Here is a 17,622-nt window from a genome sequence, read left to right as displayed (position 1 = left end):
CATGTTTTCCAAAGAAACCTGCAGTCCTCTTATTCCCACTGTGATCGTTAGGTACACTCAGCATCTCTTTTATTGTTTATAAGGAAACAATAAAAACAAAGGATGAAATTCACCTCCTCTGACTTCAGCTGTCTAAGCGAGCTACCCTGGCTCTCAAAATACCCAGTGCTGAGAAACTGATAATTTCCCAAGGGCTTTTACACCAGTCTTAGTCTGAGACAAATCAGTCCAGAAAGGGGCTGGAGAATGGGTTAGCTGAAACAATCTGAGATGAATCCTGCAGAGGCATAACATGGACTGCCCTATTGCATCACAGTGATGACCCAATAAGCATGGGACTCTTAGGTGAGAGCAGATAAAAACATGTACCATTCAACTCCTATGCCTATTCAAAGTCAAGGATTCCCACAATTTTAAGATCAGTAACACCATAATGAAACAGTACACATGAAAGTAACCTGACATCAGCTGAACCGATTTATTATGAAAAAGAATTAAATTAAAGATTACTTGGGGCTCAAGAGCTGCAGCATTTTAAAATGGAGTTCTAAAGGTTAATGCACTTCAGATCTACTTGGTCAGGTCAAAAGCATTCCCTTCAAAACAATTCCCAAAAGGCCCCACACAGCAGGCTGCAGGACACTGCACTCTAAGAAAGCCACAGTCCTCAGTTCTTTTTCAGGTCATGAAAGACCAAATTGCTCAAATAGCAGAAGCACCTGCCTTTCTTGCATACTCTGAAGGTGTTGTTGGACCACTTTGATCCCTGTCACATAAGATACTGTCACCAGTGCCATTGGACATGCTAGCTGGGAGTCAACTGTTTATAATGCAAATCACAGTCATGTAACCGGTAGTGAGATTGATCATCAGTCTCTCACCTGACACACAGCTCAGAGTATGATGTTGGCAAATAATAAAAAACACCAGTGAGAGAAGCACTCACAATAAGGCTGCAAATATTGTTATTTTGCAGTGTATATGTAAAACATGTTTTTACATTCTTGATGTAGTGCACACTATGCAAAAGGAAAAAAGCACCTTGCTTTCCTCCAGTGACCCAGAGTCACAGCCAAAGTCGGTTCAGGACCATTGGAGAGAAGAATGCAAACGTGCCCCTGAGCTGAGTCCTGCCTTTCCAACTGAACCCACAGCTGTGGAAGTGATTGCTGTTTCCCTTCTAAAGGGAAATGAAGTGATGCGTGTGGTTATGGTTTTACAATGTGCACTTTCTTCACGCAGGACTTTTGAAAGGCATCAGCTGTCTCTAGAGTGTCTTGTAATAACCTTGGTTTATTAAACTGTGGGGTTAAAGACATTAGCCACCTTGGCCCATTAGCAGCATCACTGAAACAGGAGAACAAGTCCTCTTTGAAATGCAGTTTATTCTACAAACAATTAGAGTAAAATCTGTATCTAATTTCCATAACTGCCTATAATACCAGAAGGAAAAAGCACAAGAGAGAAGTATATTCATTTGAATGTTACTGACAGCTGTTTTCTAAACTACTCACTTGCTAGGGAAGCATTAAATGGGAGCTTAAATACTTCCTTTAGTTTGCGCTCATGTTCTCCTCTTTGGGCATTTTGTTTCCATGCATCCACATTCATCTACATGCACATATGTGAACTGGACTGTCTTATGCTCAGAGCAAACCAATTCCACCTTCACTTCATGACTTCTTTTTTCACGGCAGCAAATGCATTTGTGTTCCATTTCACTGGCCTCAAAGGAATACCTATAGAAATGAGATTTGCACATCAGTCCGCTGCCTGTCGTCTTCCCAAACTGATCCGTATTTGCTGCTCCAAATTGAGGTACTTCTAAGGAGCAGAGGTGCAAAATATCCTATCTAATTTTCTGCTTATTCATAGCAGTCTTTCCTCAGGATGCTACTAGCCATGTAGGGCCAGATCCTCTGACAACAACGGGGAAAATCCCAGTAGCTTCAGTGGATTTTGGATTAGCCCCATTCTGGCAAGGAAGAAAGGAACAATTCATGCAGAGACCTAAGAGCAGGAAAAAACTCCACTAAACACCAGAGCTGTTAAAAAAACATATAAGGACATGTTTAAAAACAGGTAGTTAATAAATTTAGCTGATGTTTTTTCAAAGGGACCTATTTTCCTAACCTAAAATAAGGCACTCCTGTCATACTAAAGACATTTCATCACATCGCTAATGACTGCTGTTCTGCACATGCAGTTTCCCAACCAGGCCCTTTTAAACAGCAGGAAGGGGACAAACATCTGCAGCCCATTGGTGACAAAAACCCAAGAAGACCAGACATTGGGGAGGACAGAGAAAGGTTTCCTACTTACACAGAATAGGTACTGCATGTCCCTTCACAAAAGGGCACTGGAACCGGAGCAGCTGACTTACAGTTGTTGTGGATGATATACTGCTCTTTCAAGCTGCGTTTGCATTTATGCGGCAGGTCAATACCTGCATAGGAGAACACTTCTGTTAGACTTCTTCAGACTGGGGAGTAAATGTTTTGAAACGTATCTGCTAGGAAACCAAGGGCAGATCATCCCACTAAAACTTTTTACAGTTCAAATGCATAACCAAAAAACCAAATGAGAGTGCAAAGAGGCACCAATTCAGCAAAGCAATTGCCTGCTGGTCAAGGTACTTTTCTATTTGTGGACTAGCTTAAATGAAGACTTATGTATAAGTTCATGTAAAGATACTGTTGAAACAAGACCTAAAGGAGACATGCAGGGTTTGGGCTTTTTTAAACTGCTATAAATTACATTTGTGACTCTATAACAACCTATGATTTCTGGGTGAATGCTACAGGAAAAAGACCCTTTTTTCCATGCAATTTCCAGATGAAAGAATACAGAGTATATTTTCAGAAATTTTATCAGGAGTGTAGTTCAAACTAACAGTATTTCAGTTATTTAAAAACACAGAAATGGACATCAAAGAATTTTAGTGTCCCCATTGGAAGAATAAGGCAGATTTTTAGCTTCAGCTGTGAGGTACAAAACAGCTCTGCTGCTGTAAGAAGTCTTCCAGTCTGTGGAAACTGCAGACTCCCAGTGCATGCAGAAACAGGACTACAAGCAGGGGAGAACCTAACAGTATTGGAATAGGGAATCAGTGATTTAATGCACTCACATGTCTTACAACAGCCATCTGAAGTCACATCAACTGTCCCCTATATTGAAAGCAAACATAACCAGAACAGTTCAGATGCACATATTGCTAAGCAGCTAGTAGCAACAATGAGAGTTCAGGTATATTCCCTCATCTCTAACCAACACAGATTTTTCACCAAACCTATTTGTGTACCAATTATATATAAAACTGCTTAAAAAAAAAAATCCAGCAATGACAGGAGTGAATTTTCTTAAAATTATATATCCTCTCACAAGCCAGGTGAGATGTCCTGTAACATGTGCCTGACCTTATGTATTGTCCTATTGAAGCCAGCACAAAAAACCCAGGCCCAGAAAATAACAGCTGCTCCTGGAATTGAACAGCTTCACCTGCACAGAACCTACCCCAAAGCTAATTCAACTCAATGGCTGTCTTTGTCCCCACTTTGATTTTCAGATCTGCTGTGAAGCCCCACGCTTCTGAAGGTTACTGGAAACCACTAATTGCTGAAAGCTAGGGCATGAATGATACCCCTTGCTCATTCATGTACCACTTCTTTGCTTAGTGATGCACTACATATCAGAAGATATTGTGTCCATCAGTTCCCCCAGGGGTCCATGGTGAGTTACCATTTGCTCAATTTCATTTCGTAACATTGGCATTTCTCAAGTGATGAAAAATCCTACTAATGCTATTGCCCCAATACTCTACTCTTTCACATTCAGTGCTTATCCCACAACAAGTAAAATGTGTGGGTTGTTTGCAAATAGTTTTGTTTTACTTCCATGGGACATTCCATTCAGGGCTGAAAAAGCACATTTCCTTCAAACAAGGATGATCAGCTCAGAAAGATGAAGAAATACTGAAGTGGCTCATTCAAAACAGTAAAGAAAAGTCCCAGACCAGCAGCAGGGCTCATTCCAGAAGTCTCTTTTTCTGGCTCTAAGATACTTACTGGAACACAGTTTGATTCTTCAAATGGTAGGCAGACCTTTACTGTACTAGTCAAGGAAAACTGGCCCGCTGATTCAGTGCATGTGTACTGAGTACAGTTGTCATACGGAGCTTTATAACTCTTTCCAACCTGAATAAAAATAGGAAAAAAACCCACAACCCAATATAGTATAGCAATAAAAATAGAATAATGCAACAGTAATACAGTCAATGAACTGGCAGAGGAACTGGGCTGTTCATATAACTCTGAAAGTGCTGAGATGCCTGGAACTCACATCTGCAAATTATGTACCAGACTCACCCACTATCAGCCTATGCAAAATCCCTTCTGTGGCCACCTAGGTGGAAAGAATCAAAAGCTGGTGGCAGAATGAGCACAGAGGTATGAATGGAAATGCCACAATGTAGGTGTGTTAATGTATGTGGAATAAAATATACACAAAAGAAAAATAATTCTTTTAAAGGATTTCAACAGGATTTTTAATAGATGGAAGAAAAGCAAAAAGTGTGAAAGAGGAGAAAAGTCTTCATAACAGAGGCTAATGGATAAATGCAAAGCCTCCTCACAGAAACATAAAAATTGTATACTGGCACAGGAGAATCTAGCTTACAAGATAAATTACCGAGGAATAAAAAGATGAAATAGAAAAGATGCAGAACACAAGAGCTACCAGAGAAGCAATAGCATGTAAGACAACAGTCACTGGTTGAGACACCACCGTTAACTGTTCACAGGAGTAGCAGGCTGTAATAAAACCAAAGAGCTAGCCTGAGCTAGCTTGTCTGCTAGCTAGCTAGCTAGCATGTCTGCACAATGCTACGCTCACAAGACATGATGTATTACCTGGGTGTGTTACTAAGTCACATTACACTACAGCAGCTATGCCACTTTTGATTTCTGCCTCAGCAAATTCAGAACTAGTGGTAGTACAGCTATATCAGCTCGCTCACACTATTTAGCCCTGTATCTCCAGGGCAAGATAATGACACTGTTTCCAGATTGGAGCCAGCTCATGTATCTCTGCAAGAGCAGTATTAGACAATGTCACCACCCCCTCCAAATTCTTTCTCTCTGTTGCATGTCAGGAGGAGGGAGGATAACATGGTTTCTATTCCTGCCAGAGATGCATAATTTTTAACACAGTGGTGTCTGTGAGATGCACACAGCAGAGAGCAGCTGTATAAACATCTACATTTACTTTGGAAATATGGACATTTTAAAATCTCCTCTGTCTTCCCAGCCTCAAAATGTATGACACTGGTTCAAAAAATGCTGAGGTATTTTTGATAATTGAGCCTTGTGTGCAGAGCAAGGGAGTGCTTACCTCAATGGTCACACTGCCAAATGGAAAATTTGCCACACAAGCCACTTGCTGGCACTGGCTGCAGCACTGACCTTCCTCTTCCACATAGTGGAAACCCTGTGGGAATAAAGTTTCTGTTTAGTCATGTTACCTGACGTCTTGTTCATGAAGCACCTTTGGATCAAAGCCACACTGGAGATGGCACAGGAAATGAGCCACCCTTCTGGTTTCATTTCTGTTGTCTTTAGAACCCTGTTGGAACCACGTTAAGCCTGACAATCAAAGCTGACAATTTCTTTCCCTTATTGAATGTTGACTTCTGGACATTTCATTTACCATGAAGACCCTGTCATCGGCTATTCTTCTTCAGGCTAATCAAGTCAGGCCAAATAAATTAATTCAGCGTATGATTACTTGCACAATCTACCACCAGTGCTTGGTCTGATATGATTATCCTCAAGAATTGCTGCTGTCAGACATGTGAAGGCCGTGCATCAGTTATTTCCTCCCCTCTTTTTAAGGTATCCATTGGTCTCTTGGTGGGTGTGGGTGTGGCTGGCTTCAGGATAAAGGATAATGGTTTTATCCATTTTTACAATTGGTGGTGGGTCTGGCCTTATCTGGGCAAGAATGGAAAAGAAACCACTCTTTGCTTACATTCAGTAACAGACTGAAAGTTTGTGTGCAGACTCTCAGCTCATGAGTACTGAGAAGTGTCTGGAAACATATAAACCACTGTGCAGTTTCTTTACAATCTTGATTTTTCGAGCTGACAATGGACACCAACAGAACAGCGCAAACACCGTCTTTCAGCAGTTGGACTTTTTAACAGGTTTGCAATCATTGTCCCTCAGGGCATCTTTCCAAGGGTGATGTCTTAAATTTGCTAGAGCAAAAATAACCAGCACCCTAAAAAGGACTTTACAAAATGTCTAAAAGAAGATTAGATTCCTCTTTCAGTGAGGAAGCAGTTACACTATCCTAGTTTTACAGTACATGCCCTCAACAGCCATTGCTCATGGCTGGGGAGGCTGAGCATGCAGCGCTGACCTGCTGGCAGGTGGTTTGGCATTTCACTGGAACACACTGGATGCGGTTGGTCCGTGTTACAATGTCCTGCTCATCAGTGCACACACAGTCCTCACAAGAGCTTTTAGGCACCATTGCTCCAGGCTGGAAATATAGCGGAGAGGGGAGACAGGCCATGACAAGAATTCAGTGGGTTCTAGAGTAAACATACATCTCCTGGGCTATCAAAAATGAATGCTTACGCTTGGGATTTATTTTTGGAAGAACTTCCTGAAACGAATACCTCCAGATCTCTAAAACCTCACACTGTCAGTATCACAAAATGAACACAAGACTGACACTCCCAAGTGCATCAATCACGTTAAATGAGTTATTATGTTATCTCATAAATTCCGTGCATCAATTTTCACTCAGTTTGACCTAGTAATTAATCTTACAACATCCAATGACATTTTAAATATGTATTCAATCACAATTCTGACTTCTAGACTCTAAAACACAGGCAAGAGGTCATTTAGTAAGCAAGCTACTGGTCTCCAGCGTTACCTATTCGGTAACATTCCCGATAGACTACTGGCAGGGAAAAATTACGTGCCATTCCGACCCTGCTTTTTATGTGAGTGTTGACAATAACGACTTCAGAAAATTCTGACTCAGGCAGCATTAATCTGTGGAAAGAAGTGTCTGGAAGAAGACCTACCTTAAATTCAACTCCTTCAGAAACACATACACCTTTTGGTACTGTAAGAAAAAGTAAAATGAAAAGGATGTGCCAAGCATGATGTAAACAGTAACTGTACTCATTTCTGAATTGTGAGTGATTTAGAGGAGACAAAGAGTAGAACTGAGCTTATTCACTAGACTTAATATCCCGCACAAAAGAGGGGAAAAAAGTAACTAGTACATGGTGCTAATTGTTATTTGGAAGCCCACACGTAGCATCTGCTCAGACGTTATGCATGAAGTGGGTAGTAATTCTATATCCTGGTATTTTCCATATGGAAAAATCTATTTACCTCATGTTTTTTACCCATACTTGAAATTAGTTGAGCTTTTCTTTATTGTTAAACACCTTGCTGGCAACAGAGCCAGTGGGAAACTGGGTCAGGTATGTGAATCTGGAAATATAATTTGGCAGCAGAGCTTCTGGATGGGTTCAATGTAACCAACATTCAGTATCTGATCAATAACTTACACTCACTGAATACTAGCTACAGAGAATCTGCACCAGTTACTCCACCTCCAGAAAAAAAAAGCACCAATAAAGCACCAATAAAGGCTGAGAGAAAAGGGGACAGGCTACTGCTTATGATTTTAACTCATTTAGAAAAAATGAAATAGACCAAGGAATAAAAAAAACACCTTAAGGAAACATGGTACTTACTACAGGAGAAGATAGGACAACAACCATCCTCAGATATACCAACCACTGGTTGGAAGCCTAAGTCACATGCTGTTTTGTTGATAATGCAGGTTTTTATATCACATTCTGCAATAGACAACAGAGATAAAATAAGCCAAAGCATCCTGTCCAGCAGTGTTACTTGCAGACAAAGCTTGAACATCCAAGAAATTGGGTAGAAATAGATGATTCTTGAACCACATATCTTTGGAGTTTGGGACATGTTCAGGTGAAGTATCCCTAAGCTTGCTCTACTGTAAAGCTCTTCCCTGGACATATACTTCTCGCCCTTGTTCCTGCTTCTCTTCCCCCACTGGATGTCATCTCTAAAAAAACTAAACAACCTCATCTGAGAGAAGTGATAAAGAAACAAGTTGGTGTAAAGGTAATGAGTCAGACAGTGAAAAAAATGAAGAGGCAGTGGATGAGAGCCAAAGATGTAAAGGTTGGGACATGCAAGGCAAAGCACCCTGACAGTGCCCACTGCTCCCTCAAGGCATCCAAGGAGCCTAATGGACCTCTGCCTGGCAGCATGACAGGAGGAGGAACAGAAAAACATCCCACCACCATTGCCAGGATCCCCTGTCGTGCATCTTCCTATAGGTACTGGGAACTGCCAGGGTTAGGAGCAGGCTGAAGAGGAGGTCCTGTGCTGTGGTGAGCATTTGGGACTGGGAGGATGCAAATGGAAAGGTGAGGGCAAAGGTATATCAAGAACCTCCACAGGAGGGCTTGGGGGAGCCTGGAAGACGAGCACATCCTCCCTTACTGGATGGTTCTCTGTGCAAGGATCACCCTCTCATCTCAGAAGAGCCAGAGGATCCTGTGAAGCACCCGGTGGTCCCAATGATCCATGGGGGATTTTCCAACATAAGTATCTGGCAGGTTGTGGCACTAGTTTAGAATACAAGCCAGACCAGAGGAGGTCTCTTCTGATAGCAAGAGCTCCTGGCATGTAGATGGAAGAAATGACCACTCAGGTGTGTTTATTTGAATCTGGTACCTGTGGGGTACCAGATCTCACTTGAGGATTGCTGCTAAAGGCAAGTGATGCTACATTATGACATCTGAATTATCAACTCACCACAGACTGTCTCTGTGCAGCATGGGTCATCCAGACGAGTTTTTATTTTGCGTACAAAGCCCTCTTTAGTGCAGTTGATAGGTGGAGATTTAGCACAAGGGCGGGGGAAGCAAGAGATATTCAAGGTCACTTCATCACAAGCACAGTATTGACAGTCATGCTCCCAAGCCTCTCTAGGCTGTGAAAACAATAAGGATAGTAGTTCAGAGAGCAAAAACTAGAAGCATTATATTAATGAATGCCTGCTGCAAGACAGTGTACAGCTGGGCTGCCTAATTTATTATGTAGGAAAATCAGAGTTCAAATCCCAGAGGGAGGAGGAGGGAACAGTAAGAAAAAATGCTATTATGCATCACCTTCCTTTACAAACTTATGTATTTCCAGAAGGGAAGCCTGGTAGTTCTACCAGGAAACAGTGATTCCCACAAACTGCTATTTCTGCTTCTGTACCTCAGGCGACTAATGAAGTACTGGAGTTAATAAAATCTGCCATTTTCTTCCCACTGTCATTGCAGTTCACTGGTATTTAAGCTTAGAATTAAAAGAAGAAACTCATGCAGTCATTTTTATAGGAGGTCAGAGCACCCAGCTATGGTATAAAGACAGTATTTTCCTTTTCCTTACCCGTTTCACTGACCCATCTTGTGCAGTGCAACCTATAAAATGAATTACAGATTCCTTTAATGATAACTTAACTGGGGAAAACAATAGAATCAGGACAGGAATAGGAGGAAGGTCTTGAAATATAAGAAACAGCCACAAAGAAAAAGAGAGATCCAGAGTGCAAAGTCACGTGTTTTGTACCCAAAACATCTTAAAGATCCTCCTCTTTGTTCTTTTGAATGTTGCACTTCCTGCATAAGAGCAGGCAGAAATTGCCAATCTGAAACATTTCCAGCTTAACTAGAAAGGGTCAGTACCAAGGTTTCCCCCATTTCCTCTGTACCCAGAACATTCCCCTTAATCTGCACTTCTAGTCAGGCTCTTATCCCCCCTTCCCATCCCACTATTTGCATTATTTCTTACCGCAGACAGAAACACAAATGCCATCATGCTCATTCAGCAGAATTTTTCCATCAGGACAGTAGCATCCCTCAACAAACACTGGTGTGTTGGTTTGGGAGGGGACGGTGTCCATAATGACTTCTCTGCACAATTAGAATATAAACAGGAACTACTGAGAGGCAGAAATGTGCCCCAGGGCAATCAGACACTTAAATCCCAGGGGAATAGGAACTTCTAGCCTTCCTCAGCAATTTTCAAGCTATGGACTTGAAAAGTGCCTTCGGAAATTACCCACCTGCTGAAGCAAGTGCTTCTTTTTGCTTCCCCGCATGGTTTGTATACCTGATCCTGAGCACAGCTGGCCTCTGTGGAGGATTACGACACCCAGGTTAGAAAGCCTAGACCCATGCGAACCCTTCGGTGCACAACGGACAAACTGCACATGCTAAGGCAGCCCTCTCCACGGGGCCACACAGCCCAGGCCCCTGCCCGGTGGGGGGGTCCCTGCACATCCAGTAAGAGGGGATGGATGGCTTTAGCAAGGTATTTGAGCCAGTACTAGTAGTGGTTGCCCCTGAATCACTGAGTCCCCCCGAGCAGGGCAAAGCACACAGGGAGCAGCTGTATGTTGCTGTTTGGCGGTGAAGCTCTAGCTAACACACAGGGTTCCTCAGCTGAGCTGCTCCGGAGGGACCATGAGCCTGTTTCCCACTCATTTTGCACCAGTTCTGGACTGGAACAACCTCTTTGATTTGTTCCTGTTTTTTCTCGCGTCCAGAGCAGCTCATGAAAGATTGAAGCCTGATGATGTGGAGGAACCCAAACAGGCGTGTAGGTGAGGAAGAACAGACTGGAGTTGCTTCACATCCAGGAGGTCTTTCCCAGGCTTACCGCACTGCCCGCTCGCCTGCCTCCTCCAGTCCACACAGACCCCGTGGAGCCCGCACAAGGCTGCATATGTCTGCATGCTCTGGCACTCGGTGCTGGGGTGCTGTTCCGAGCACCCGCTGGCCACACATGCCTCATAGTAGGGCTGTGGGGGGACTACGCCATGGCACTCGGTCAGGTTCCTTTGCAAAAAAGGAGACAGACATGGCATTTCACTTCCTTGGGCTACTTGCAAGGAAGAATTCAACTCAGAAACAAACCCATCCACACCCAGAGAAAGCCTCAAGGTAAAGATACAACTACAGTTTGCTCTGATAGGCAATACACCCACACAGCTTAATTAAGAATGAGCTTTACCTCCCATTCTTTATAATGCTTTGAAAGGAAGCAATTTTATGTTGGACTCATACCTTCAAAGAAAAGTCTCCTGCACAGCTCACAATTACAATTCTATATGGTGACATTTTTATGTCGGCATGTTTGACAATCCTGCTTTAAACCACAAAATTATTTTAAAAACAGACACGCACATCTGCTTTCTATATTCTGTGTTCCTTTTCATCCAGAGCTTTCAGATACCGAATTATAGCTAGTTCCTGGTTGGCTTCTCTAGAACGGACAGGCAGAGGGAGTGCCAAGCAGCAGACCCTATTGAGGGAGGACTGATTTTGATGCAGCTGAAAAATATCTGCCAAACTCAGGAACATTCACATATCAGTTCACTGCTCAGTTTTTCAAGGTGTGCTAGACCTCGTATTTTCATCATGTCCTATAAGCAGTTCACCCAAGTCACGTAGTGAAGCACAAAGTTATCTCATAGACTTATTTTTCTGGCACTTTTTGGAGTTGTCTTACCAGATGATTTTACACAGATTGGAAGGCTCACAGTGCTGATGATATTCAATCTCAGCTGGTTCTGAGACACCTGGATTACAGTATCTGTTGGTAGGATCTGGGACTTTCCAATCTAATGCCATCTCTTTGAAGGACTCAATAACCTCACTATTCCTCTTCACAGCATCATCAGACTTCTCGTTGGTGCAGGTACCTGGTGGCAATATAAAAACAAAGTGTCAGTTGGAGGACAGTTGATGCTGATGAAGCTGCTTTTAGAGAAAACCTAGAGGGAAGTTCTGCTCCTTGTGGAAAGGTAACAACACGTGGGGTCCTGGATGAGTTCACAAGAGCTGTTTGTAGGAAGAGAAATAGTTTGCCAGTTACTCATGAAAACCAGAGTTGACGTGTTGGTTGACACATTTCTTCTGGTGGCTAAAGCAACTGAGATGGTGCTGTCTAGCACAGGACTGTCCAGATTTCATACATTCCCATATTGAGTAAGTAAGATCAAGAGAAAGAGCCTATCTCCATCCACCAACAGTCTGTGAACAGAATGAAAGTGACTTAAAACTGTCTCCTGGCAGTGTCTTTCCACCAAACAGAGATAAATCTATTAAAATTTGTGAGAAATAGAAATCGGTGGAGTTGCAAGCATTTAGGGATGTTTACAAGGGGACGAGAGAAAGAAGGAAGAAAATTTATTGCATTCATTCCTGTCAGCTGATGAGGACACTCACCACACAGTCCCATGGTATTGTTAAAAAACTTTCCGAAAGGGAGTTTTATGTAGAATGCAAGTCGACTGTAGGAGACATAAACGTCTAATTGAGGTATTTCAACTATGATGTAAAGGCCAGAACTGGTTATCCTGATACCATTCTTGAAAATGTCTGGAACAACTTTCTTATCATTAAACAAAATCTAAAAAGAAGAGAAACAAAAGGTCTCTATGGACATCCTTCTGTTGTGTAAGGTATACAGTTTGTGCAACTGGAAAGTAGAGCAGCACAAATTCAGACTGCAGGTGCACCAAATGAAGTCTGTCAAAGGTAGTTGTTTAAGCAGTTCTTTATGATTTCTTTTTAATATGTTGTAATTTATATTTGAATACTCATGTCAGGAAGAAAAACACAACTTTCAATTATGTGATCATTTCCCAAATTTTTAGAATATACAAATTTTTGTTGACACAAAGGAAAAAAGAGAAAGCAAGCAATGTAATTGCATTTCCTACCCATTCAATTTTTTACAAGCTTCATCCTTTGTCGTGACAGGACATTTGGCAGTACAGTAATATAACTACTGCAAAATAATATTGAAAATTCATTTTAACACAATACTTTACCAAGTTTGTTTCTTTTCCATGTTCCATTGCTTGTGTCAGAATAACAACAGAGTTGGAGTGAAAAATGAGAAGGGACATTGAACAAATTGCTCCATCAGTGGCACCACAGTAGTAGTTGTCTATGTGAATCCAGAAGATGTGAGAATCAGGATGAATTGACTTCACAAGGACATAGGTGCAGTTTTCTTTAAAATGATAGTATGTTCCATCAAAAGTCACATAATGCTCATTTCCCCATCCACTGCAAATACCTGGAAGACAGAGTGACAGATTTCAAGTTTGGCTTTTGAGCTTCTTGCAAGTACAAGGTGGTTTTAACTCTTTTACTCGCTTTCAGTGAGAGCTGAAATAACCAGTTTGATAAAGAAAAATTAGCCCAGCAAGGACACTCTTATCTGCTCTTAACCGTCAATGTTTCAGATGGAACTTCTGTTCCATCACATCCTACTGAATTAATATGAACGTAATGTAGATGTTGACCACGTAAACTTATCTTTCGTGAGGCCCAGCTGAATGTAACATAAATTTCAGGAACTCTCCTGCTGCAGTACTTACACTGACACTCAAAGACTTCACAGCAACCAGTTTCATCGTAGTGTTTTGTGAATGGGAAACCATTGACACAGAGTTTCAGTTGCTGAGGAGGGCAGGTCATGCTGGACAGTTTAATATTGTTTCCTTCTCCCAGGCAAGTGGCAATCTGGCAGTTTCCAAAGTTCCATGTTTCATTAAACTATTCACAGATTGAAAAAGGAGAGAGACACATAACAAAGCAATGTAACAAAATCTTTAAAATCACTCACAGCAACTATGCTCCATTCAGATAATTGTCTAGCATGGCATTATTTGCTATCTACTGTTTCTCTGGAAACCAGGCAATATGAAAAATATAGCAATCAACAGAGCCTTGATATCTACTTCTGTTCTATGATGTTTTGTATAGGACTCGATATTAAGGTCCTGACCATTTCCAATGATGGGACACTGCCAGATGTGGTTTCCTGGCCTTTTTTCAGCTTAGGTAGCTCTGCCCATGTACAATCATTTAGATGTTTCAGGTGAACCGAATACTCTTCAACTTATTCCCTCAATTATTTGGGGGCTTCTGGTATACTTCTAAATCATCTAAGTCAGCCACACCTACAGTCCTGCTGTAGTGGTGGTTACCAGCATCAGAGGAGAACACCAAACCTTGGCTGCAGGCAATGTTGTAGCTGAAGAAACACATCTTCTTTCAAGCCTCTCACCTTTCTAGGAGGAATGAGCCCAAGACAATCGCTCACAGGAGTCCCCGTGGAAGCAGGAACTCGGCTTGTTGCACTGGGAGCCGATGTTGGTGGACAGGCTTCGGAGTCTGGATCACAGATCTTGGGGGCCTCAGTATGACCAGTTTTACACTCTGCCCAAATTAATTCAATCTGACATGATGAATTGCAAATGGAGTATGCACAATGACCCGATACATTCACCGGCAGAGAAATGTTTTCTCCTGCAAGGCCAAAACCTGACTGTTAGCACTGGACTGTGCATGAAACTGGTAGTTCTCAAGGCCTATGCATCACGGGTCGGCCACATACTCAGCCCTGCATTTAACTAGCTGGGTCTGCCTGTACCTGATGGCCGTGTTCAGGTATGACTGTCTGCAACTCCTTGAATTCAATGACTGAAACAGAGCTCAGTTCATCCAAATGGTAAAGGCTGAGGGAGGGCCACAGGTGGCTAAACTGATACTCTCCTCTGAAGTACATTAGCGGGAATTGAAAATGAGTACAGGAGGAGAGAATACTGAATACATCACTGAGTGCACCTGGTCTTCACAAAGACCGGGAGATAGGTGGTTCAGGAGCTACTAAGAGATGAAGAAGACTCTTCCCTCCTCTGTTTTTGGAATATGACTGTGGATTACAAGCCCATGTTCAGCAGTTTGGGATTCAGGGTTTGTGCTGGAGTCCACTGAAGTTAGCATCTGGTATAAGCTTCCTTACAGCAGGGATATCCAAACCAGGACAAAGTTACAGGATATGGGAGAGTTGTAGTTCTGAAGGTGTTAGTTACAGTTCAAAGATGTAACAACTTGTGGTAATGTGTAACTGCAGTGGGCTGAATGAGCACTTGCTGAAGCGCCTTTATCTAACAGTACATCTTCCCACATCAATGATGCAAGAAAAAAATTTGCTTCATTTCTCACCTATTTGCATCAATTGTCCATTGTCATTGCAGAAGCAGGGAGTGGCTACCACTGACGATGGAGATGCAGATGTTACAGGTTGCATATGTGGTTCTGCAGGAAATTAAATCAATTAATATTCAAATCCTCTGCAACTCTACTTTCAAGTCCTATGGTATCTCTTACATTCTCTACAATCATAAAAAGAGGAAAAAATAATCATTTTTATACAACCACCACTTTCTGTACACGTACACACTAAAATCATCCTCTCTGTATTTATATACACTCTATTACATTGTATGCTACTAGAGTAATACACACACACTCTCCCTTGTAGTTAGTTTTCTTCTGTATAGAATACAATAAACCACCCTTCTACTGTCACTTATTCATTCCAAATTAAGGTTTCTTTGAAGTTTCTAATCCTGCAGGACTTCACCTGACTTTGGAGAAGTGATTTCCAGTGGTGGTCCATTTTGCCTTTTAATGCCTTGTTGTGAAGAATCTGTTGGTGTAAATACAGACAGATCATTTAGATGTTTTACTATGCCACTTACACTCTGCTTTCAATAGTCCTTCCTTTCCTAGCTGTTACTCCATTATATTTCTTATTCCACTTGTTACCACGTTTAGTAAATACCAAACACACGGACTCACCATCAAGTCTTTAGCTCTTCCACTCACTTGAGTAGAGAAGCTAACTTTTAACTTACTTTGTCCCCTTTTTATAATTTACTACCAGGATAATACATATTTTTTTAGCCACTTACTTTTCTTTGCTATAATCACGTAGCAAAATTCCACCTTTTCTTTATTTCTTTTTACTTTCTATTCTCTGTTCATTCACATCCCCTTCACCCTGCAACTTCTCTTTTGGGAAAGGAGTAAACCACCAGGCAGCTTTATTTTCTTGCTCCAGTGACCCATTTGAGACTGACTTATTCCAATGCAGAAAACAGCGTAATAAGAACCATAGTGTAATATAGGTGAAAAGAAGGACAAAACCAAGGTTTAGAAGATTTGACTCCTCATTCCTGAACCTTCAACCACCTTAAATTCTGTGCTTATCCTAGACATGCAGTAGGAATCTTCTTCCAAGATGGAGGAATCTTATTTCCATTACCGACTTTCATAAAATCACCACCACACCTCTTATAAACCTAGTACCTTGTGCTAGTGTGGATGGTATACTGCAAGGGATGAGTGTTTTAATGATCTCTCCGTCAGGGCCGCAGACAGCATCACTGCACTCGGTCCCATGTACTTGGCTGTACACAGTTTCATTTAAGGTGTAGGTCTTTCCATTGTAGCAGCAAAGGCAATCTGAGGCACCTAAAGAACAAATGTCATGGTAACAGGTGACACTTGTAATATAAATACAAATGAAAAGAAAACCAAACTTCTGTAGCTCATATTATCAAACATGAATTACCTGGCTAAAAAACTTCCTCAGTTTCTACCCGAGAAGTTGCACTGGGAGTCTACCTCATTTATTTAAAGTGGGTTGGATTTTTGTTTTTGCTGGTGTTTCTTGGAGTCAGCTTGCGTAGAGGAATTACTGGCTGGTGAAAGCTTCAGAACTGGCACTATCCACACCCGGCATGGAGCACAGGTGCATTCCCTCTTGGCAGGGAACGTGACTGGGATTACTGCCTTGCTGAGTGATAAAACACTGGCTCAGAAGGTGTTGCACAGCCAATTCCACCCACTAATGAGGAACATGCAGTAATAAACAATTTAATTTAAATATGTGAGACGCTTTCCAGGTTTTGGAGAATGTACATTCAGGAACCCAAGGGAATATACCTATTACTGTAACAAAATCAGCAAAACTGAAGATGTGTTGTCTACTGGGTCACTCTGCATTTTGGGATGTGGCTTCTCCCAGACATGGGAATGAACTGATACTATACCTTAAGCAAGTGTGTCCTTTAGGCACACAAACATGTCTATCATAAGCTAGCTCTCTAGGCTTATTATGAAATTAGTGGACAGGAAATAGCACCTCTACAAGATTTGCCCTGCTCTAAAAGTGCTTGTTAAAACAGGTACTATGAATGGCCTGCTTCAGACTACTTTCTGTCTGTCTTCGCTGACTACCAAGGAAGTATAAATGTGGACAAGTGGTATTTATCTGGGTGAGATGAATCCCATATTTCACGCCTCTGTCCTTCCTCCCTATGATTATCCTTTAGACAGTTCTTCAGGTCAAAGGCTGCATTTTGCTTATCACAGTATACCTGTACTGCTGTGCAACCACCTATTGAACTAGCTAGCTGGAGTCCTATTACCAATACCCCTGCAGTAACATGTGATGTTAATAATAATAATAAAAATAAAGGTCTACCATCACTCAATGAATGGTGAGGGTAGTGAAAATTTACCTTTGGAGTCTTCAGCACATAGCTTCTCTTCAGGATCACTGAAGTTAAAAAGAAAAGGAGAAGACTTGTTTTATTGACTTGAATCAGTATGTGGAATAACAATGTCTGCAA

General features: G+C 41.7%; 1 protein-coding gene across 1 annotated transcript in view; it reads right to left on the bottom strand.

Annotated features, from left to right (window-relative positions):
• Positions 1 to 1,373: 1,373 nt before the first annotated feature.
• Positions 1,374 to 17,622, bottom strand: part of LOC104321585 (mucin-5B) — a 44,488-nt gene continuing 28,239 nt past the window's right edge. The window contains exons 27-47 of the mRNA XM_069803581.1: positions 17,512 to 17,549; positions 16,295 to 16,450; positions 15,146 to 15,238; positions 14,205 to 14,446; positions 13,513 to 13,690; positions 12,958 to 13,208; positions 12,350 to 12,533; positions 11,631 to 11,823; positions 10,779 to 10,957; positions 10,183 to 10,252; positions 9,909 to 10,030; positions 9,507 to 9,538; positions 8,883 to 9,060; positions 7,781 to 7,885; positions 7,097 to 7,137; positions 6,418 to 6,540; positions 5,389 to 5,484; positions 4,065 to 4,193; positions 3,128 to 3,167; positions 2,323 to 2,446; positions 1,374 to 1,739 (exon numbers count right to left, since the gene is read on the bottom strand). Coding sequence (XP_069659682.1) covers positions 1,565 to 1,739; positions 2,323 to 2,446; positions 3,128 to 3,167; positions 4,065 to 4,193; positions 5,389 to 5,484; positions 6,418 to 6,540; positions 7,097 to 7,137; positions 7,781 to 7,885; positions 8,883 to 9,060; positions 9,507 to 9,538; positions 9,909 to 10,030; positions 10,183 to 10,252; positions 10,779 to 10,957; positions 11,631 to 11,823; positions 12,350 to 12,533; positions 12,958 to 13,208; positions 13,513 to 13,690; positions 14,205 to 14,446; positions 15,146 to 15,238; positions 16,295 to 16,450; positions 17,512 to 17,549 — 2,749 coding nt within the window. The 3' untranslated portion in view covers positions 1,374 to 1,564. The remainder of the gene's footprint in view (positions 1,740 to 2,322; positions 2,447 to 3,127; positions 3,168 to 4,064; positions 4,194 to 5,388; positions 5,485 to 6,417; positions 6,541 to 7,096; positions 7,138 to 7,780; positions 7,886 to 8,882; positions 9,061 to 9,506; positions 9,539 to 9,908; positions 10,031 to 10,182; positions 10,253 to 10,778; positions 10,958 to 11,630; positions 11,824 to 12,349; positions 12,534 to 12,957; positions 13,209 to 13,512; positions 13,691 to 14,204; positions 14,447 to 15,145; positions 15,239 to 16,294; positions 16,451 to 17,511; positions 17,550 to 17,622) is intronic.

Source organism: Haliaeetus albicilla, chromosome 16 (assembly GCF_947461875.1).
Source record: "Haliaeetus albicilla chromosome 16, bHalAlb1.1, whole genome shotgun sequence".
NCBI classification, from domain to species: Eukaryota; Metazoa; Chordata; class Aves; order Accipitriformes; family Accipitridae; genus Haliaeetus; species Haliaeetus albicilla.
This window is presented reverse-complemented; position numbering and strand designations above follow the sequence as displayed.